General features: G+C 41.6%; 1 protein-coding gene across 3 annotated transcripts in view; it reads left to right on the top strand.

The window, feature by feature from the left end:
• The window catches only part of LOC138299833 (chitotriosidase-1-like), a 130,029-nt gene that overhangs the window by 22,255 nt on the left and 84,283 nt on the right, over positions 1-23,491 (top strand). For all 3 annotated transcript variants that reach the window (XM_069238428.1, XM_069238429.1, XM_069238430.1), the window contains exon 2: positions 7,850-7,879. In XM_069238428.1, the coding sequence (XP_069094529.1) occupies positions 7,850-7,879 (30 nt within the window). The remainder of the gene's footprint in view (positions 1-7,849; positions 7,880-23,491) is intronic.

Raw genomic sequence — 23,491 nt, 5'->3', positions numbered from 1 at the left:
CTGTTGCACGTATATACCAGACAACAGTGTGAAGATTAAAACAATGCTTGCAAATCTAACAAAAGAGAGTGCAGACTTGAAGGAATTGAAAGAACCAGGAGTTTGGGAGAAGGTTGGAAAGGGAGTTGCTTCAGTGGGAAATTGGCTTGGTGGCATTTGGAATGGAATATTACTAAAAATAATACAGGGAATACTAATAGTACTAATTTGCATCTTTGGGATTTGGGGAATAAAGAGGGGAATACTAATGATCATGGCAAGAATTAAGAGAAGGAAGGAAGAGAAAATGATGAAAAGAATGGCAGAAGAATACAAGGCAAGAACAAGGGGAACTAAAAGGCAAAGAGAACTGACAGAATTTTAATGGAATAAAATTTGTGGGAATAGTTTTGTGTGATGACAAATAGTCATCAGAGGAGGGATTGATGACGCAGAAACGAAGGTTTTACATTTATTAGCGCATAAACGTAGTGCCGCAATAATCAAGTGTGACTTTAACCGAATTAATAAAGATTGTACGGGGACAAATGTGCCCTCAGAGTAGTTCGCCAACATTTATAAGCGTGCTTTATATAACGTGATGTATTAGAATTGTACTAATCTGACATAACCGTAAACGTGTGCCATGATTTGCTTGTTTGAAATGTTTTAACTTAGCATAACTTTAGTGGAGGCTTCGGCCTAGTTGCCTTGTCTCACGGTTTAGATGCTCGTGTTTTTCTAATGTGCTAATAAAACGTGTATTCTTGCTTGAAGCTGTACTTTTCCAGTGAGATCGGTTCACATGCTTATCTTTAAGGTTTCGTGCCAGCCTGGCATCTTCTTCTTTGCTCCAAGGTCAATCTGCAGGTGCAGACAATGGAAGCTCTGAAAGTGAGTTAATTGGTAAAATATGTTGCAACTTACGTTCCCGACTCCAAGGATAATGTATGCCTAGGTAGAAGCTTGTGAATTGTTGTTTTTGATTGGACAATTTGAAGCCAACCTATGAACCCTCCAATGGAAGACCCTACTGGATTTGAACTGTTGATTATTTAAACCTGGTGCACAAGAAGAAAGCGGCCATTACCCACTGCACCCATTGAGGACATTATTGCCCATTGCAGCCATTATGGCCCATCTTGCCGACCTCGTCATTTTGCCATCTTCTACGATGCCAATTGATGTTCGACTCCATTTTGAATGAGACTTTGATGCTTTCTCTAATCGAGAGAAACAGACTCTAAGTAATTCTCGCTCTAGAGACTTTAACTTTGATCTGCCCCTTTGCATAAAGTAGTAGTTTTGTCCTTTTATCTTGCCGCTGTGAGGCAATTGCCCCGTCCACCCTGCCCCCTTTGCCCCGTCCCATGCTGATCGAAACCGGTACCTGTGAGACGAAGACTTCCTTGAATGCTGATTGAATTTGGAAATTATGAAAGGAAAATGTACAATTGCATTGTGTTTCTTTTTAGGTAACCAACTGCTGATTTTTGATAAGAGCCCTAGTTAGGAGTTTTCCAAATCAATGTTGCTAAATTGTTTTTTGCATGAAGTCCCACATGCAGATGCTAATTTGAGGTTAGATGAGGATTCATTTGTTGCACGATGCAATTTGAGACCTTGTTATGCTGACTAATGTATGCAATTAGCCCATTACAGATTATAGTTTTAGTGGTTTGCGTTGCTATTATCGAATGCATTGTTATTCAAATGCTGCATAGATTGCATCTTTTTCGCCGTTATGGACAGCTATTAATGTTCATTTACATATATCATTTGGTGTTGAGACACATTTATATCGTGCTAGCTTTGTTAATATAGGGAAATAAATTCATTAACTTTGAATGAACCGGTGTGGTTATTCATGGCCGAAAGGTCATGGTTCGCCGAAATGTTTTCTGGATTAATTGTGAAGTGTTATGTTGATCAGGGCATTGCTTATGTTCGTTATTGATTATTGATTTGATTAAATTGACTAATCTCGGGTGAAGAGAGCCCCACTTGGTCAAAAGATTCATCGACCCAAGAGCGTCCAAATACAGGTAATTTATTAGGACGGAACGCTCTATCAGTGCTCTGCACCAAAAACAACAAGCACAAATGAAGCGCTGACGCACACACTATAACTCCTGAGCAATAAGGGGAACTCACTCTACCTTGTGGATTCAACACATCCTGTGATCTCAAACCAAAGACATCTATTTCAACATATAGTTGAAGACGTGAAGGAGGCATTGGATGTTTGCAACTCTCACGATTCTTTTAAGGCTCTGACCCACCACATATCAATCACTTTGTGAGAGATTTGTGTTCACGAGTTTGAGAGAAACAAATGGACATTTTCAATTTCAATCTAAGCCTAAGGGTGTCCATTTTCTCAGGCTGTAGATTTAGTTCGAAAACAGTTTAAATAATTTCTCACTTTTTAGGTGCACGTAGACTTTTTTTTTCCCAAACAGTTTTATTGAAGAAGGAAAGATAATCATATAAAGATCAGGTGGTAAGTGTACACAAGAGGGTACAGCGTACATCACCTACTAGGTCAAAGTATAGAACCCCAATCAAACACGCAAGATAGAGTACAACTGTGGTAGCAATGTCTAAAGGTGCAATTGTGATATATGTTGGGTGGACTGTACTCCTATGGTGAAAAGACAAGCATGGGGCGCCATGTGGTCTGAGGTCTGAAGACCCTGTGTGTGCCCGAGGTATATGAGCAAAGAGGAGGTAGGAAAGAGGGGAAAGTGGAATACTAGATAAAAAAAAGAATAGAGAGAAAGGGAAGGAGGAGGAAGGGGATGAGGGGGACTAATTGCAAAGGTCAGCATGGTCTGTTGAAATAGGGCGTGTCTGCTAGGAACATATTGAAAAAGTATGTTGATCCGGTGGGCGGAAGGGATTGTTGTATTACAATTGCAGGTGTAATTTTGACAAGAAAGGGGGAGTGCCAGATTCTGTTCCAGGTGGCATCCAAGAAATGAGAAGAGAGTTCTTCCATTGTATATGGAGACGATTTCGTTTTCAGGTTTTTGAGAAGATGTAGTCTGGGAGGGTCAAGCAATTTATGGATACATGACACTGAGTGCCCCAGCCTTTTACAATTACTCAAAAGGCTGGGAAGATCGGGGGTATGAGTTTTTTGTAATTTCCTAATGGTGCATTTGATTTTTAGAAAGTTATAGAATTTGATCGTAGTAAGGTCGTAATGACTTCCTAGGCAAGTGAAAGAGATGGAGTTCAACGTTGTTCCCAGGTCTCGAATGGAGTTAATTGCCCTTTTGGCTCATTCATCACAGAACACAGTTCTTTCTTTCAGCTTAATTTTATTGGTTGTACCATAGGTAGGCTAGGGATGATTTAGTGAGGTGATTGCTTAGAAGACTGTGTCTGCAATTATGATGTATGAATGAGCTAGGGGTAGTTTCTGAAGGCCACAAATGGTAAGGGTTGATCTGAGTTTCAGCAGTGATAAGAGTTGTTCTCCAATTATAAGCCATAGAAAGGAGTGGTCGTCAATCAACACAAATTCAACCTCTACGAGACTTTTATCAGTGTGGTCATGACACTCTACACAGAACCAGTCGCGAGAGTCAGGATAAATGGTTACTTATCTGACACATTCAAACTAGCCCAGGGGACTAGGCAGGGGTGCCCTCTCTCTACGCTTCTATTTCTTCTAGTTATTGAACGCCTCCTGAACTCCTTAAAACAGTAGGTCAACATCAAAGATATTCCATTCCAATCAGGCAGGCAACTTGTTGCGGCCTACACTAATGACATCCTAATCTTGACTGAGGACGCAGATATGGCTATTCCCCACATTATTTCCGAAATTGAAAGATACTTCTGAATCACCGGCTATATACTCAACCACACGAAAACAGAAAAATTCCCAATTAATATTCACTGCTCATCCTCAATTGTGGGTAATTACGGCTTGAAATGGCAACCTGCTACTCTCAAATATCTTGCCATATGGTTTGGCAAAGATCTAAAATCTTTCCTCACCAGTAACAAGAACAAAACACTGTCCAAAATGAAGGACCTACTCAACTCTTGGCCGCCTAAACACATGATGTGGTGGGGTAGGTAGGACACAGCCAAGATGATGATCGATCCCCTGATCAACTTGTTCTCGAATATTCTTCCCATGAATCTGCCCTCCTTCTTTTTTAATAAACCATTCTCAATATACAATGGGGATACATGGATGCATTAACAAATTACCATTGAAAACATCAATTAATCATTGTGGACAATTATTGTCCTAAATTTATTTTTAGTAATTCTTAGTGTTTTTGTGTCTCTCTCTTCTACTCATATCAACAAGTGTAGTTGCGTGAATACTATAATACATATGGTACATATAATTCTTGAACTAAAAACACATAACAAAGAATACAAAAGAGAAAGAAAAAATCTCCATCAATAAAAACAAACAGTTCAAAGCACTGAAATCAGTCTTTTCTTAGCAATAAAGCCGCTAAACCATCCTGTGGCAAGCAGTCTGGTATCATGAGGTAATGATGCTTGGTGTCGTTTTTCTTTCAGGGTTGATAACTTCCAATAATTGTTGATGATACCATTCTATTTTGACTATTCCATTGCTCCAAAATTTATCAAAACATTCCTCCAAAACATGGTCGATGCGTTTCGGTCTTATAGTTTTTGGCCTCCTCAGGACATCAGACACAGTGCCTTATTTTTTATTTAATTGTGCATTAATCTTTGCAGAGATCATTTTTTTTGTATAAAGGAGTGAGCCGTTCGTATCGAATTGATCCTCCGTGATGAAATAGCGTTCTATCCTCACTTGTTTCTGAGTGACTGGCGCGTTAGGACCCACTGTTCTCGTTTCGGGAAACAAAAAGCTTTTTTAAAGCAGTCAATAAACAAATCTCTTTGGAAGGAGAAAAGAGCCAGAATCTCTGGTCCTGTCCTCACACTGAACAAGACCTGGGGTGGCCTCAACATGCCAGACTTACAAAGATACCAACAAGCATTCCTTGTGGTCCAAGGCAATTGGTGCACTTGGACTTTAAGAGTAAATCTGTGGGTCTCATGAGGGCCCAAAAACACAGAATATTTGAACTGGTATCAGCCATTCACAAGATGGGGAACCATGAAAATTGCTTGCTTCATGTATTTTAACTTTGGTGATAGTTCATTCCCAGCATGAGTAGCCCCTCTAATACCTCTATTGTAATATTGTACTTAAAATGATACTGAACTGTTTTTTAAATTTCATTTTATATGGGTCAGAATCCTGGATTGCTTTTGGGTGAAGAGTTGCTTACTATATGCTTATTATATACTTGTGCTTTGTGATTATTTTTGCCAAATTCTTAGCATCTTGGGTCAATCCTACTGAGATATTAGCTCTGCAAATAGGAAGTCTAAGAAAAGGAGATACAATATAGACACATACTACAATGATTATTGTAATCAGGGCCGGCTCTAGGGTGGTGCGACCGGTGCCACTGCACTGGGCGTAGACTTCGAGTGGGGGCACCGTGTTCGCAAGTATATTATGTTTTTAAAAGCAATTGCTGAGTTCCTTGCTTCCAGCAATTTACAAAAATTAAAATGTCAAGCTAACTCTGGTGATTTCTGGAGAGAGATTGAGTTTCGTCTAGTGGAAGTTTTACCTCACCATAAGGTCGTGAAGAGGGTTAATATGCCTGCTGCAAAAAACGTGTACCATGGAGATCACACAGTGCAAATAATGTAAATAGGTCAATGGGCTACTGCTTTTGTTTGTGATATCCTTTAGTTTCTTGAAGTTTATAAGTTACAACCATAACATAAAAAGGGAGCTAGAAACTGCCATCAAAGAACTGCATGGAAACTGCAATGTATAGGTTAGAGCGTTATGATTTTGTCCCCAGTTTTTCATTTCCTAATGTTGCAGAAAGGGTCAATTTGGGTAGAAATCAATTCTTATTAGTAAAGACAACCCCCAACGATGATGATATTTTAAAATTCTGAGTTTGTGTTTCTCCGTATCAAGCATTCTTAATAATTGATAACATGACTCCTACACCTTGGAGTCCTCTCTCTTATGTAACTTTTCCAATACACTGATTTGCACACATAGGGGCTTATTTACAAGCCCCTCGCACCGCCGTAGCATCACTTTTTTTATGCTGCAGTGGCACCAGCAGTCCCCTACACTGTATTACATTTACAAACTGGCACAATGGGATATTGCGCCAGTTTGTAAAGCCCTACGCCACATTATACCTGTGCCAGGTATAATGTTTGCAGGGTAGGCGCTCCCACATTAAAAGTCACACCAAACATTGTTCTGTGATTTCACTGCGTCAAAATTGTAATGCCTGCTCAGAGCAGGCAGTAAACTGATGCAGGACTTTTTAACATGGGAGTTTTCTACTCATTGCTGGAGTAGTGTCATTTTTTTAATGTAAGTCTAGCAAAGCGTCAGTGGAGCACCGCAGATGTGTCAGAATTTCGGATGTATATGTGGAAACATGCACCATGGAGCGCGGTATCATAAATGCAGCACTACCATGGCGTTATTAAGGGCTGCAGGGCTGGCGCAAGAAACCTGCTGCATTTATTTCGATGCACCAGTTTAAGTGAACTAGTGAACATGTATTAAATGCATCTGAGAGAGAGAGTGGTTATGGAGACTTGAGGGAACTGTTAAAGTGAGGGAATCTGTGGTGAAGGTGGCAATTTGGGGCTCCAACAAATATTGTCGCACTGGGCGTTACTAGGGCTAAAGCTGGCCCTGATTGTAATGTTCTGCCTGATACCTTTGTTCCATTGTAGAGGGCCTGTAAACAAAGACATTGTATGAGAAATGGGACCACAATTTTCTGACGATAAACCCAAACTCATAAATCTGATTCTTAGCATAATAGTTATACACCTATGTCTATATGATGCAAATTGTGATGTCTTGCTGCATTCGTGTTATAAGGCTGTTTTGAATCATACTTTAACCCTGGAAGAATACAGAACCTTCTAGTTTGCTTTATTGTGGAACATGTTGTGTGCCCTACATTTCGTTTTTTGTGCAATATGGTCTAATTTGTTGCTGTCTTTTTAAGAAATCACAGTGCCATACTGTATCTCATTTCTGGAGTATGCCTTAACTAGTCGACTTGTCAATCCTTGGAGAGTCGAGTGTACAAGGGAAGTAACGCAATCGGAGTGCAACACTACTGTTGTAACTTGGTTTGTATGGTTTTAGTGAGCCATGTTGTACTCATTGATTTGCTGAAGGTGTGTTGTATTATCATTGTTCTATGTGTGAAGTGAAGTGTGAGGTATTTGTTAGTAGCTGGGAAAGTCATTTTCTTTAGGAAGTTGCAGGAGAGTGGGACTTGGCCTGCTGTAGAGTTAGAGATTTTATAACCTCCATGTGTTTCCTGTCTGTGTTTTTCATGTTCAATGGTGCATTGCACTTCTAAATCCAGAGAGCTTTTTAGAAGGGTAAGATGAGTGCAGTAGGAGGTTTGGCTTTTTGGTTCGCATCATTGGTTGTTGTGTTGTATGTTTTTGGAGTGTGTCTTGTTTGTTACAAAATGGATAGTGTTGTCTTGGTGGCGTACCGTCATTCATGAAGAATGTGTTCCTCTGGTGTTTAAGTATTTTAGTGGAACCGATAAGCTAATAAGACATGTTACTGCTATAGGGGAAAAAAATCTTCTCACAAAAGTACCAAAGTGTTTACTTTTGGGTGGGCCTACCGGATGCAACACTTTACTTTCATAAAAAATCTTCTCCTCTAGATGAAAGGCCTCGTCTTCTACCCCCTTTTATTGACTAACTTAAGAAAAGTCCAGTGCAACTTGCAAATCGCTAAGAAACATGTAACCCTTTTTCTTTACCTCCCCAGGTTTCTTCGCCATGATGATTGTTTCGTCTTGTAAGTACTCCGTTTTTATTTATTTTTCACTTCAAAGAATAAGTCTGAAACTTGTTGTTTTTTAAATGTCCAAACGTTTATTAATGCATTGAAAATCACTTCTGCTACTGTGGCTCATTGAAAGCAACTGAACATTCGTATGTTTTATGCTGTGTTAGTGCACTGTTTATAGCTAACCAATGGCAGAGTGAGAGCCTCACACTCTACTTGTAAGACATGGTAGCTCTACTACTGGTCTGGGTGCCTTCCAAAGTTATATTTGAGGATTCCATCACAGACCAGAGAGGGATTCAGCTAGTGAAGATGGTGAGGTCAGTTTTGTGTAGAAGTCATTTTCTCTGAAAGGTGATCATGCTATGTTCATTGATTTGAGGGATTATGATTTTGATTGCTGGTTGAATGGGACTGAAGGACCTTACCAGGTTGAACACTACCCAGCAGTTGGGTAAGCGGAACTCGCATTTGTTGATGACGGGCAAAGCTGGGTATCACAATACCAAGCTACTGGCATTTTCTAGACTGTGTTCCATGAGTTCTGTTTTAAGTTAGAGTTTGGTATGACTTAGTAGAAAATGTATACACTTAATAAGAATTCCCCATTTCAGAAAAAGACACCATTTCAAAGCAATCTATATTTTCCATCAAAAGCTGTCGAGCCTGCATTTAACAGACTGACAAAGTGCCAATCAACTTAATTAAGAAAAGGCTAAAGCCCATTTTTGGACTTCCCTGGAGCACTTCATCTCATTCGGCAATCTGTCTATAGTTGAAGACAAAATTCCAAGCAGAGCTGCACAGTCTGTTTTTTTACAATAATTGTATAAGGGATCCTACACTCATGGCTCTCTCAAAATGGCTTATGACTTAGGCAGCCTGATTGGCCATAACAACAGTGTTGCATATTGCCACATCACTACCATGCTTGTGTTTAGTCTATCAAATGGCAGAGGAAAATAGAAACATGCTTTGCATTACTAATTCTGCATAATAGTTAGATATTTATCATGCACAATTATTGAGATTTTTCCTGTATAGTATTTATAAAGGATTATTGTAGTTTTTAGGAAAAATGTGCCTTATTGTGCGTTTGAGATATCACTACACCTGCATGATTTTTAAAGATTTGTTATGTACAGTGCCTATTATTCTATATGTTACTTATGCTGCTTTTAGAGAGTTAAAAAGTGTCTGAAGACCGAAACAGGTTGTATAGCTGTGGGTAATTTAAGGGGAACGTATGGTAGGCAGACTGCATCTGAGCTTTTTACACATTAATTACTGCAAGTATGAAAATTGGATTTTTAAAAATGTTTTCTTTATGTTCACATAGAAATATGAAGTTATTTGTTAACTGTACTTGCTGGTTTCATGTTTATTTTTCTTTTGTATTGATTTGTGTGCTGTTTTATGATCTTGTGTTTTAAATACGTGTTATATTGTAAAACATGTTGCAATACCACTAATAAAGCAAACAACGAAAAGTCATAAAATGTTAATGTTAAAATACAACAGAATCTTTATTAGGCATCCTGGCTTTTATGGTTGATATCATACATGAATAATGGAAGCATCATCGTGAGCTACCTTCGAATGAACTGTACATTTTAATAGGAAATCACAGCAGGTGTCACCACTTCCATAATACTAACTCTTTCTCAACCTTAGCTACTTTTGATTGTACGGTATAATGTACTACAATGTCACAGCCATTGGTGTTACTCTCATACTCCTATCTCTAACCCTACCTCACCCTGAGCTACCTTTAAATGTACCATATGTTGTACTAGGAGGCCACAGCGAGCAACAGCACTCCTATACTCTTAATCCTAATCCACATGCCAGTGGTTCTTAACCTTAACTTCTGAGGACCCCCCCAAATAATCATTACTGGAACTCGTGGAACTCAGAGAATCATTATTGGAATCCAGGGACCTCCAACTGAGTCATTACTGGGAGCCAAGTACTCCGCCCTGGGCAAAATGACACACAAAAGATAAAGAAACAAGTATTTATCAAACAAATGCACAAATAGTGAAATATGGTATTTAATTAACAAACCAATATAAAAAAATCAACTATTTTAATAGGAAGGGTGAAACATTTCTCAGTTCATTTGAGGGCACTTATTGTCCATACTGTATTCTGTTTGATGCACTTGCAAGACTCCTACAAATCAATCAATCTGAGGATACTAACTTAATTTTCAGCCTCCAACTTTGAATTCCTTCACATTTATTGAACATTTCAAAATTCTGAATTGTACATTTGGCTTGTTTACTTACATACACTTTAATAATCAGTTATGGTCACCATGAGTAGGCTTCACGTACTACCTGTGTAGGCTTCACAGACCCCAGTGATCTCTGGATCACAGCTACTTTTGAATATACCTTAAACTAGGATGTCACAGCAAATGGTGGCACTCCCATGCTCTTAATGTTATGTTATTTGAATTTGTAGAGTGCATGGCTACCCGAAGGCCTCCCAGCGCAGAAAGCGAGACACTTGGAATCAACAGAATAGGTATGCTTTGAACAGCCAAGTTTTAAGAGCCTTCAGGAAGAATAGTTCATGGCTGATCAGGCGAAGACTAAGTGGTAATGAGTTCTATAACTTGGCCCCATGATAGGCCAGAGAACTTCCACCCCATCTAGACTTCTTTACTCTGGGAATCATGGCGAGGGAGGCCGTAGAAGACCTAAGCTGTCTAGAAGGTGTATAAAAGGAAGCCAATGTCCTAAGCAAGGATGACCTCTATTATGCAGGGCTCTGTGAATATAGCACAGGGTCTTAAATTCTATCCGGTGTTCCACAGGAAGCCAATGAAGAGAGGAAATTGCTGCTTTTACAGATTCATGCCTTGGTTATTAATTAGAAGCAGATGGGCGGAGGTATTCTGAACCACCTGCAGATTTTTAATCACAAATCTCAAAGATCCAATATACAGAGCATTGCCATAGTCCAGACAGGAACTAATCATGCCATGTATGATGAGTCTTTTGATAACAAAAGGGAGGATTCTAAAAACCTTCCTCAAAAGCCTAAGCAAACCAAAAGAGGTTGCGGAGACTTTATTGATCTGTTGAGCCATAGTAAGTTGAGGATCAAGCCAGACACCCAAGCTCTTGATGAGTACTTTAGGGGGTGGAAGATTTCTCAAGCCTTCCAAGATAGAGGGATTAGATATAGGCTGTGAGTGATGTCCAAGTATCATCACCTCAGTCTTATTATCGTTGAGTTTCAGCCTACTTAGAGACATCCATGCCACTAAGGCTTGAATGCATGGGACAAGTAGTAGGCCGTTAACACTGGAGTTTGTGGATAGTGATCCTACCAGCTGTGTATCATAGGCATATGACACTAGAGACAGCCCAGATGGCTTGACAACTTCTGCAAGAGGTAACATATACATGCTAAATAAGGTGGGGCTAAGAGAGGACCCCTGTGGCACTCTACAGCTATTCTTGACAGGAGATAAAAAATAGGACCTGTCCAAGACCTGATACGATCTACCCTTAATGAAGGATTTGATCCAGTCTAGGGCGGACCCTGATATTCCGATCTCTCGTACTCTACCAAGTAATAAATCGGGGTCCACCATGTCAAATGCAGCACTAAGATCCAGAAGAATGATAGCTGTCACAAAGCCCTGATCCAGACGCCTTCTTGTCTCTTCTGTGATTGCAATCAGGGCTGACTCAGTACTGTGTAGGGGTCTAAAACCCATCTGTGTAGAATGGAGGATATTGTTATCCTCTAAAAAGCGGGACAGTTTAGTGTTGACATGCCTTTCAATTATTTTGGAAAAAGGAGGCAACAATGATATAGGTCTATAATTACTAGGCAGTACAGCATCTAAGTTAGTATTTTTCAGAAGAGGTTTGACAATGGCATGTTTCCATTGTTCCGGTACTGTGCTCAAGGACAGTGAGGAGTTCAAAAGATTAGTAATAACGGGTACCGTAACTGAGGCACCTAATGCCAACACATGAGGAGGAGCTGGATCGAGGGGGGAGCCTGACTCAAGAGTGGTGAGAGATTTCAACACCGAATCTTCAGATATAGGAAGAAATTACAAAAAGGTGGCAGGGCACAGGGAATGCTGTCCCATCCTCTCCAAGGGCTGAGCAGTAGCTGTAGGAAGAGTCGAACAGATGTCTAGAACTTTTTTTTGAAAGAACATTGCAAGGTTATTACTATGTTCTTGGGATGCATCCATAAGCGCCGAGTTCTGCTATGGCTGGGTCATTTCATTAAATATCCAAAAAATCTCCTTAGGGGAGTTTGACGCTAGCTCAATTTTGGACGCATAGTAAGTTGATTGTGCTATTTTAATTTCTACATGATAGGACCTAATGGCCCTTCTGTATCCTAGTTTTAAAGAATCATCATAGGACTTTCGCCATCTTCTTTCCAGTTTCCTACATTCTCTTTTGAGATGTAGAAGATGTGGGGAAAACCAAGGAGTGCCATTTCTGCGTCATCCTCTGGCTTTAGTAGAACAGGACAGAAGCACATCTAGGCTACTGGTAATCCAGCTATTAAACGTTTATAGCAAGTCCATATTATTGTCCTTGATGGAGGGCTTCAACCTCTCCAAGGTATTAATCCAGGCGCTTGCTTTAAGATTATGCCAGTGTTGGAAAGGCAGAGGTAAGTTGTGAGAGAGCCTTCTAGGAATGGGAATGGCTATTTCGAGGGTTATCAAGAAATGATCAGACCAGGCCAGAGGAAGGGGAGGCATTGCAATCAACTCCACAGTATTTGTAAAAACTAAGTCAATGGTGTGCCCCTTCACATGCGTAGGGCCCTTGATCAATTGCACAAGATTTAGAGCATCCATATCCAGAAATAATGATCTGGTGGAGGAACTATCTGTATCCTCCACATGAATATTAAAACCACCCAGCAGCATGAAGTTGGATTTAGAGCATATTAGCTCAGCAATGTGGTCTGAGAGGGAATGTAGGAAGTTTTCAGGTGGGCCCGGGGGACAATAAATCAGAGCACCTGAAAAAGTTAACTGAGGGTTCAAAGTAATAGAGAAGTACATGCTTTCACAGCCTACTAACTGTATAGTGTGAATTAACTATTAGATTGTCCCTGTAGATAATCGCAATGCCCCCATCTCTGGCGGACACTCTATCAAGCCTATTTATCAAATAGCCATGAGGTAACGCCAAAGCAATATCAGGGGCAGAGCCCTCTTGAAGCCAGGACTTGGTAAGAAAAAGGACCGTAGGGGAATGCTGATCCAGGAGCAGTTGTATATCCAGCAAAGGTACATTTTTTTTTCTCCTGGATCAAAGGATCATCATTTTCCAATGTTGGCTGAGGGGACCAGCGACATTCGGGGCAATGGTCCACAATGGTCATGGGGTCAAAACTATGAGTGCAAGTGCTCAGGGAGACCAGCCTCAGGGCATGGAGAAGGTCGTAAGAGTATGAAATTCCTTTCTTCTTTAAAAGAACAGCGGGCCCAGTCCCCAGGGCCGACCCGGCACGAACAGCTGCACGTGGCCTGCATTTGGCTAAATATAGGCTGGCAAGTCGGGAGAGCGACAACTAGAGCACTAAATAAAACAAAATGGTGGCTAGCGGAGTGCTATTGGGAAGGAGAAAAATGGCACTCTCCAAGAGCAAAGACCCCAAGGTATTCCAGAAGATGCCAATAGCTACCAAAAAGGAAAAGAGCAGGCAGAAAAAAGCTGAGACATGTAAACCCTACCCCTGAGGCCACTGAACACGGACCGGGGGTGGGAGAACAGAGAAGAAATATAGCCTAGAGGAAATGTCAGTGTGCCGACTAGCGCTAAGCTAGTCTCTAGATGTATATGCTAGCAAGCACACCCAAAGCTAAAAACAGTACAGATAATATAAAGTTTAAAAGTTAAAAAATGTAAGCAATTTCAAAACTGTTTAAAACGCTGGCCGAGTGGCCAACTATCAACTCACTCAGTGTCGTCCGCTGTGCGTTGCCTGCATCGGGCTAAATATAGTCCCACCCCTACCACATCCTGATCTATCTTGAATGTGCTATATGTTGGAGTAGGATATCAAAGTGGTGGCAGCATTCCCATACTCGTAACCCTACCCTTGGAAAATAGATCAAACCTTTCGCAAACAGATAAGAACCCTCATTATGAGTGGCCAATAATTCAGTGGCAGCCAGTAACAGAAGTTAGTGGCCCCATCAGAAGTATACAGTTTGCTGGAATACTGCAGTTCTGTAAACTTCCACTTGGAGGTTTCAAATGCAGCAAGCAATTGAAGTCGGTGTGTGAAAAACTACGGACAACCATGCAAAAATCAGCAGGGTTAAGCCAATTCTGGCATTTTATTTTCCATAACATGTTCAAAATGACCAGGATTGTCAATACCAATGGGTGGGCAATAACGGGGATTAATTTGAGTCACTCTTAATGAGGGCCAAAACTGTAAAGAGACACTAAAGCAAACCAAACATAATGGGTTTTACAAAATTTCTATTAGCTCTCCCACAATCTTTAGAAATATGTAGCTGTGAATTGGTGAAAGGGGGATTTCACCCACTGAAAGATATCTGTCTAACTGTAAGTTGCACTCCCTTCTGCCCTCACCACACCACTGTTATAGTGACTGGAAGTCTGCATTCTCTTGGTTGCTACTGGGAGGAATTGTGTAATTCTGTTTGTTAATTGATTTCTTAAGAACATATCATCATAACCTCTTTGTTATTAGGTGTTCAAAGCCATGGTATAGCTTTACAACAAACTCACATGTACAGCTTAGTTGCATAGAATGAAAATGTCTCATCAGTAATAATTAATCAATAAACGCAAGCCAAAAAAAACTTAAAGTAGCGAAAAACACTTAAAATGAGCAATAAACAGCATTTTATCAAACCTATAAAAAATAGTGCCATATATGGTACTTTTAGACCTGGCAGCTTTAGGGTATTCTTCCCCCAAACGTTTTCCCTGTTTGTCTTACATTTTTGCTGATTTCCTATTGCTGGCCTTAGGACTCTGAACACTTTACCACTGCTGACCAACACTAACGTGCATGTGTTCTCTGTCCCCTAAACATGGTCTGATTAGTACATCCACAATTGGCATATTTCATTTACTTAGTAATCCCTAGTAAAGAGCACTACATGTTCCCAGGGCCTGTGAATAAAATTCTGCTAGAAGGACTGAAGCACTGTGTGTGCCACCCACTCAAGTAGCCCTTAAACATGTTTCAGGCCTGCCATTGCAGAGACTCTATGTCCAGTTACACTGCCATTTTGACTGAGCAGTTAAAACCTCTTGCCAAGTCTTAGACTTCTCCTTTATTACATATTCTTTACCCCTAAGGTAGGCCCAAGGTAGCCCATAGGGCAGGGTGCTATCTATTAAAAGGTAGAACATGTACCTTTAAGTTTTACATGTCCTGGTAGTGCAACACTCCCAAATTCGTTTTTCACTACATTGAGGCCTACCCCTCTCATAAGTTAACATTGGGAATTCTGTATTACGTTTAATATGCTGTAATTCCTAGTTGAGAAGGAGTAGATATGATATGTTTAGTACCTAGAGAAAATTAATAAGAAATCTTCTTTAACGGTAAAGTCAGATTTTGTATTATAATTTAGAAAAATGCCACTTTTAGAAAGTTGCAATTTTTCTGCTCTTAGCCCTGTGTACGTGCAGCCTGTCTCCAATACACGTCTGGGCAGGGTGAGTACATTACTGCTAGACAGCCACACACAAAGGGAGCTTAGGTGTAACTGCTGAGCCATCAACATCATGATGGGCCATCCTGGGCAGGATTGGGTGGGGGAGATGACACATCTGAATGGGCAGTGTCCTGCTCCAACACAAAGGGCTGCATACCCTCTGTAGTAAGTCTGGGGCCAGGACAGGAATAAAAGCCCTTTGTGCACTTCAAACACACTTTATTGAAGTCACCCCCACTTCAAAGGCACACCTCGGAATAAGTACTGGACCTCTCACCCTACCAACTCAGTACACTGCTGGACTCTGTGAAGAACTCTGCCAGGAAGGACTGCTGTGCTGCTACAATGACTGCAACTCTGCTGCTCTGGAAGATCTGCTTTTCTTCTGTCCTGCTCTGCTGCCGGCTGTCCTCTGTCCTGCTAAGGAAGGACTGGTTCTATCTTACTTGAGCCGATAGTGACACCAAGGGCTTGCTGGCTTGCCTCCTGTTTTCTCAAGTCTCAGGAACACAAGATACTTCCAACACAGCTGCTACAGCTCCTGGACCCACATTTAGCCAGCTCCTGACCCCCAAGAGGTGCATTCCAGTTCTGGACCCTTGAAAGCATTTTTTGGCTCTTGAAATCAAACAATTGGGCTCTTCCTGACCACAAACTGGCCTGCACACATGGGAACCATGTCACTCACCCAAAGAATCAGCGCAAGCCACCACAATTTCATCTTTGTACAGCAAGCAACGACTGCGAGGCTCCAGTCTACCTGTCCACAACGCCCGGCCAACTCTTCGCTACCATGGACCACATCCAGCAACACTCTCTTTGCTCCTGGTAAACTTTTTCCCCCTGAACAACACTCTTGGCTCAACTTTTGAGAAGGTAAAACTTCAGCAGGAATTGTCTGGGAGTATATCCAACCTGCGCTCTATCATGGTTAGCCTGAACTTTTGGATTTTATACAGTCTAGTGCAACCAGATAGCTCCGGTTGGCACTACATGCTTTTAAGCACTACATTTCAGTTTATTCTTTAAAAATGTGTATCTCGACTTCTACTTTTTGGATTTTTGTCATTTTGGTCTTGTTTTGCTCATACAAATCTAATCTATTTTCTACCTAGTGTGGAGTATTTTGTGGTGTTTTCACTGTGTTACTGATTGAAGTGTTGCAAAAATACTTTATACATTGCCTCTTAAGTTACGCCTGCCTGCTCTATGCCAAGCTACTAGAAGGTGAGCACAGGTTAATTTATGGTGTGTATCTGACTTACTTTGACTAGGATTGTGGTTCTTGCTTGGACAGGGTGTATACCTCTATCAACCAAAAACCCAATTTATGTTCACGTTTTGGGAGTTAGAAGTTGGGGCACGTCTGATGAAAACTCTGCATCCAGAGATCATCATGAGAGCTGACAGCAGTTTAAATGAGCTTGGCGGGTCAGTAACAATCTATCAAATGAATCACATTTTTATGGAAAATAAGGTGCCAAAACCTAATACTAAATAGGACTGAGGCAATGCTGGATGAGTCACTTTCAAACAACAGGAAACTGAACAAACATCAATCTGAGACAATATCAATGACCCCCTAAACAAGCATAATGACTAAATTAGTCTGATCAAACTGCAGATGTATATATAGCCACCATTTGAAATCTCCATGTTAGACCTGAAAATGCTGGATTTGCAACATAGCATCATGGCCGTCTCTAGAACTCTAGTCAGTGCTTTTATAAGTGTGTACTCCAGTGCTATATAAATATATATGTACAGATATTTATAAATATATATATTCCGTATGTGGAACATTTGTTACATGGGCGTATGACATTATTAGTCGGAGGATATTATATTAGCCTTTTTATTATATTTATCAAAGTGTTTTGTAAATGTGCTTTTATGGTATTTGTTTACCGCATTAAAGCTAAACATGACTTGACTTGACTATTTATAAATAAATACAATGATAGGGTCCATTATTAAACAAGAACTGGCAAAGCCAATAGGTCTCGTCTTTATAATGTGAATGGAGGCTTTGCCAATGTCTGTCCGTAAAGTATGTTTTTTAAAAACTTAAATGAAACCAAATCCAAATACAGGAGGAAGAGCAAACATATACCTTATGATATCTCAAAACTGTACATTGAATTCAATATTTTCAATCTTCATAAATAGCATGGTTTACTTTTCAAATTATTTCCAATATCTCTGTCTCTACTGTCACTACTCGTGGGACATGAGGCAATAAAGACAATATTCTTCCACAATATTTTGAACCTGAGCAAATAGTAGCTCGCTAAATGTTCTGCGCCACAGACTCACTGCAATTGAAGCCATCTGCACAGCTATCCATTACAGTTGAAGAAGACTTTGTACACTGGTTCTTCGTGTGTGAAGCTGCACTGCTATAGAATTTCTAAATGTAGTTCCATTAGTTCCACCTATACAATAAATGTACAGAATGTATCTTAAAAACATGTTCCTGAATAAAGCTTTTACAAAAAATAAAATGATAAATGAAAAAATATTAAACATTAGCATCGCTTTACGTCTAGTAAACAAAAACGATTATCCATTAGTTAAAATACACACTTTTGACAACTTTCACACGTACTGAAACGCCTTTAGTTATACTCCCATAGCTGGACTGCTTGGCATCACTCACAACTTCGTGTGAGTTTGGAAGCTGACTTTCAAATGTAAGTCTGATACTGCACAATGGCTAATGTTGGTGAAGGTGTACAGAACAGGTAACTGAAAGAAGATGACACTGGAAAAGTAGTACATTTAGTACCTGATCAACAGAACAATGAACAACTGATTCAAGTAACCAGATCTGGTTTGTCGTACTGTTAGACCTGGCAGCTTTTTAGCGTGGCTCCCCTGTTTTTTTGCCTTCTCACCTCCTGGTTTCGGACTCTGTTTTTGCTGGTTTATTGTCTCTGCGCACTTTACCACTGCTAATCAGTGCTAAAGTGCAAGTGCTCCCCATATAAATTGTACTGTGGATTGGTTTATCCATAATTGGCATATTTGATTTACTAATAAGTCCCTAGTAACGTGCCCGAGAGATGCCCAGTGCCTGTGAATAAAATGCTACTAGTGGGCCTCCAGCACTGGTTGTGCCACCCACATTAGTAGCCCTGTAAACATGACTCAGACCTGCCATTGCAGTGTCTGTGTGTACAGTTTTTAAAACTGCAAATTCGACTTGGCGTACCCACTTGCCAGGCCTCAACCTTCCCTTTTGCTACATGTAAGGCACCCCTAAGTTAGGCCCTAGGTAGCACCACGGGCAGGGTGTAGTGTATGTTTAAGGTAGCACATATACTAGTGTGTTTTATATGTCCTAACAGTGAAATACTGCCAAAATTTTTTTCACTGTACAAGGCCAATCTCTCTCATGGGTTAACATGGGGCTGCCTTTAAATATCCTTAAAGCACAGATTCTCTTTGAGAGCAGATAAAAATTTGGAGTTTAGGGTCTCTGCGCTCACAATTTAAAAATACATCTTTTAGTGAAGTTGGTTTTTAGATTGTTAGTTTGAAAATGCCACTTTTAGAAAGTAGGCATGTTCTTGCCTAATCCATTCTGTGACTCTGCCTGTTTATATATTCCCCATCTGGGTCAGTTTGACAGTTGGGCTGTTCACACCTCTCCTCTAGACAGTGACACAGAGGGGGCTGGGGTGTACCCTGCATATCTTGATTAGCCATCTGTGCTGGAGGGGAGGGGAGGAGTGGCCACTCACACCTGAAAGGGCTGTGCCTCCCCTCACACAATGCCGTCTCGACGCCCTGGTGAGTGTCTGGGGCCTGGCCTGGACAAGGAAGGATCTTGCAAACACTTGAGACTTTGCTTTGAAGTTTGCCAACTTCAAAGGCAGACCTAGGTATAAGAAGAAGACCCAAAACCCCAGACTTTTAGAATCTTTCTGGAATCAAGAGGAACCTCTGGAAGGAGAAGAGCTGAAGAACTGAAGGAGGAAACTGTCCCTTTGCTGTGCTGCTTTGCTGGACTGGCCTGCAGTTGCTGCTTCTGCCTGAAAAGAGTGCAAAGGGTGAACTTTGCTGTGTGTCCTGCTTGAGAAAATTCTCCAAGGGCTTGGAGTAGAGCTTGCTTCCTGTTGGAAGTCTCAGGGACACCAAAGACTTCAGTTTCCTCGACCTGCAGCACTGGGAACGGTGTGTTTTGTGCTGGTCAAGAGGAGAAACCACTGCGACGCCACCAACGACACCGCTGGCATGCACCATTACCTGCCGACGCCACAAGGAGTTGCATTGCCCCGCTTCACACCGTGACCCTGGTCTCCCTGACGCCGTCATCAGATGACTTCACTGAGCCGCTGCTCGCACCATGACCTGTGGGCCCCACACTCCAGCATCGCCTGCTCACACCGCAGCCTGGGCATCCCCGACGACACCTCTCCTGCTGACACCGGTGCCGCTGCCTGCACCTTGGCCTGTGGACACCGCTCGTGAGGTACACGAAGCACCGTACCATCCCGCACCGCAGCCCCGGTCCACCGACGCCAGCACCATCGACTCCTGTGTCGTCACCAGGCATCCTGCCTGCACCGTGGCCTGTGGACACCGCTCGTGAGGGTCACGAAGCACCGTCCCACCCCGCACCGCTGGCCTAGGCCTACCAACAACAGCACTTCAGCAACAACGACGCCGCTGCCTGCACCGTGACCTGTGGACACCGCACATCGCACCTCCCTGCTCCACACCGCAGCCCTAGTCTCACCGACGCCGCTGGGTGCCATCACCGAGCTGTTGCCTGCACCGTGACCTGTGGGCACCACACGTTGCATTGTCCCGCTTCGCACCGTAGCCCCGACGCCATCCATGCTGGCGCACCTGACTTCATCAGCCTGGAGTTCGATCTACAACAGGTGTGACCTCAACGGCCTGATGACTCCTGCACTGACTCCGGAACCGACACTGCGACATCAGCGACGTTGCTCTCCAGAGCTCACCGCGAGGATCACGATGCCCTGCAAATCCAAGGTACTGTTTGTGGGACTTCCCGACACCGTAGCTGGCCCGCAACACTGCGGCCGGCCTGAACTGATGGTTTTGATGATCACAACGCCGTGATAGCCCCAGGTGGAGCTATTGACTTCAAAGAACTGCATTCTTGAGTAAATCTTGCAGACTTCATATTTTTATTACTGTATGTTGGATTTTTATCATATTTGGTCTTGTTTTATATAGGTAAATATTGGTTATTTTTCTGATACGGGTGTGGTTCCTTTTGTAGTGTTTTCACTCATTAATGTATGCTATGTGCAAATGCTTTACACATTGCTTCTGAGATAAGCCTGACTGCTTGTGCCAAGCTACTAAGGGGGTGAGCAGAGGTTATATGAGCGGGTATCTCCCTAATCCTGACTAGATTGAGGGTCCCTACTTGGACAGCGGGCAAACCGACTGCCAACTAGAGACCCCCATTTCTAACACGTACCTCACACAATCATGGTAAATATTTCAAAACTGGTAACCTGCAAAATGTGCAGTAATGGCATGATTGTCATTGCAACATTCACACTTCAGCTTTGGGTTGGAGTCAGTAGTTAAGTGCCACTTTTGACACTAGGCAACACATTTAAAAATACATTGTTTTCGGATATGTAACATGCAAAGAGGCAACATTTTCTCTCATTACAAACCAAAGTTGTAAACTTGGAATGTGTGAAGGCTTATTAACAGCTCATGTAGTACAATTATATTATACTACATATACTATACTACTATATTATAATTATATAAGCTTGGTGTAACTTGAACATATCCTGTAACGTAGAAAGCATTGTTCTCCATCTTATACCACAAAATCCAAACCATTTCACCATACATTCTTCACATTGCAATCCCGTGTCTCCATATGCTCTTCCTAGGACTTTCAGACATCTCACAGAATTCCAGCTTCAAGAGAACTGTGGAAATCCACGTTCACAATTCCAGAAAGAAATGGAAATGTATTAAAAGGCATGGTCACCAAAGATGTCAGACACACTCAAAGAGATACATTAACCACTGAATAAGGGAATACAATGTCACTAATTACAGGAACACTAATTTTGCAAGTAAACATTTTTTCCTATAGTTACTCATAACCGTGAGTCGTGGGACCTCACTGAAATATTCACACAACACAACTATTTGAAAACCTTTATTTACATTTCAAATGAGGTATAAATAATCAAATCGGATGTATCTACTGGCACTTTTGTCCCCAGGCACAGTACAAGAACAGCATATATTGGTATAGCAGCGCATAGTTTTGAAATAAAATGATTGATATGCATGCACAGTCTATGCATCTACCATGAATTGTCCTGTTGGAGAAAGTATTTTGCTCCTATGAGCTAATAAGCGATAAGTCCCCTATGGATTGTGTTTATTATCAACTAAACCCGTCACCCACCAGTCTGGATTGCACCACACAGACACACACACTGCGATCCATAATAGAGTGTCTACAGAGCAGAAATAGCCAATAGGCATCTGCCTCCTAGAGCAGTGTAACTTGATGAAGATAGCACCCCACTTCAGACTTCCCATCATGACCAAACTCACTATCTCCCATCAACGATATGTGACATCTCAGAGAGTGCCATATATCTTTAGGTTGGGGTGTGCCTAGAAGAAGCATTACCTACATGTCACAGGTGTTATTGCAATAAATTCTGCCTAAGAGCCACTGCTCCAACTTGGGCTTTGAACCTCTGCCCCAACACATCTCCATTCTTCTCTTTGCAAGCAAGAGTACCATGGCACCTAATGTTGGGTGGAATATCTTTCACTCGGGCCAGTAAGACCACCAAGAGAAACAGGGCTATCAGACTGTCATCCTGCGAAAAAAACAGGATACTGGGACAGGCCAAAGTAAGATGCGTAAAGTCAGCAGCTGGGTGATGACAGCATTTTCAGCTAGGCTCCTCCACTAACCTGTACTTGTGCAATCCGCTGGTTTGTAGTACATTTGCTGAACAATTCTGTATTATAAGAGGTGATACAACTAATCAGTGATGCCTCTCCCGTCTGCGAACAACAACATCTTTGCTGCTTGTGCATAAGTAGGAAGCCAAGCTCCCGCTGCCAGGTGCACCTAGCTGTATCTGGTATAGATGCTCTCGAGTGGGATAAAGCAGTGTAGAGGCTAGATCTGAGATGCCTGGGCTAGGGGGAGGGATGATTAGTTGAGAGAGAGCAACTCATGCAGTCGAATCCGTGGAATAAATATGGTCATATGCCTGCAGGATGAACCTTCGTTTTAAGTACAGAAACAGATTCAGAGTGCAAACACACACCAGCATCTGGGATTGTGACAATATAAGGAGTGACAAACACACAAAAGATGAGAGAAAGAATAATTGCAATAAATCTAATCAGTGGCAATTACTTGGGGTAGTATTCCAAACCATCATTGTTTTGTCAACCATGCCACCTCAGTTTGGACCCATGCACAGTAGAGAAATGCATATCCTTTTATTTCCGTGCCTCCTGGTTTCTTTGTCGTCAGACATAAGTAAGCTCGTAGTGTCTAATGCACCTGGATAGTGCTTTGGATGTGGGTAAATGCAATGGCACTTGGAATAGATTTATCAAGTGTTGGGTCGAGCACCACATCAAAATCACCTTCCGAAAACAGTAATATCACTGTGCTACTCTGTAAACCATGTCGACAGAGTTACTATACAGACCCCACTTAACAAAACCAATAACAGTACTGGCAAAAAGAAAAAAGACACACACCGGCAAAGCCAGTAGGTGTGACGTTTGCATGGCACGCAGATCAGGTTTTTCACTCGCTGTACAAATGGTAAACCCACTATACGAAAGCACAGACAAAAGCAGTTGTAAAATGGATGATTCCTTGGAACGGTAAAACAATAATAGTGTATGTGCAT

This window comes from Pleurodeles waltl, chromosome 6 (assembly GCF_031143425.1).
Source record: "Pleurodeles waltl isolate 20211129_DDA chromosome 6, aPleWal1.hap1.20221129, whole genome shotgun sequence".
Classification (NCBI taxonomy): Eukaryota; Metazoa; Chordata; class Amphibia; order Caudata; family Salamandridae; genus Pleurodeles; species Pleurodeles waltl.
The sequence above is the reverse complement of the archived record's forward strand: the minus strand, read 5'-3'. Positions and strand labels throughout refer to the sequence as shown.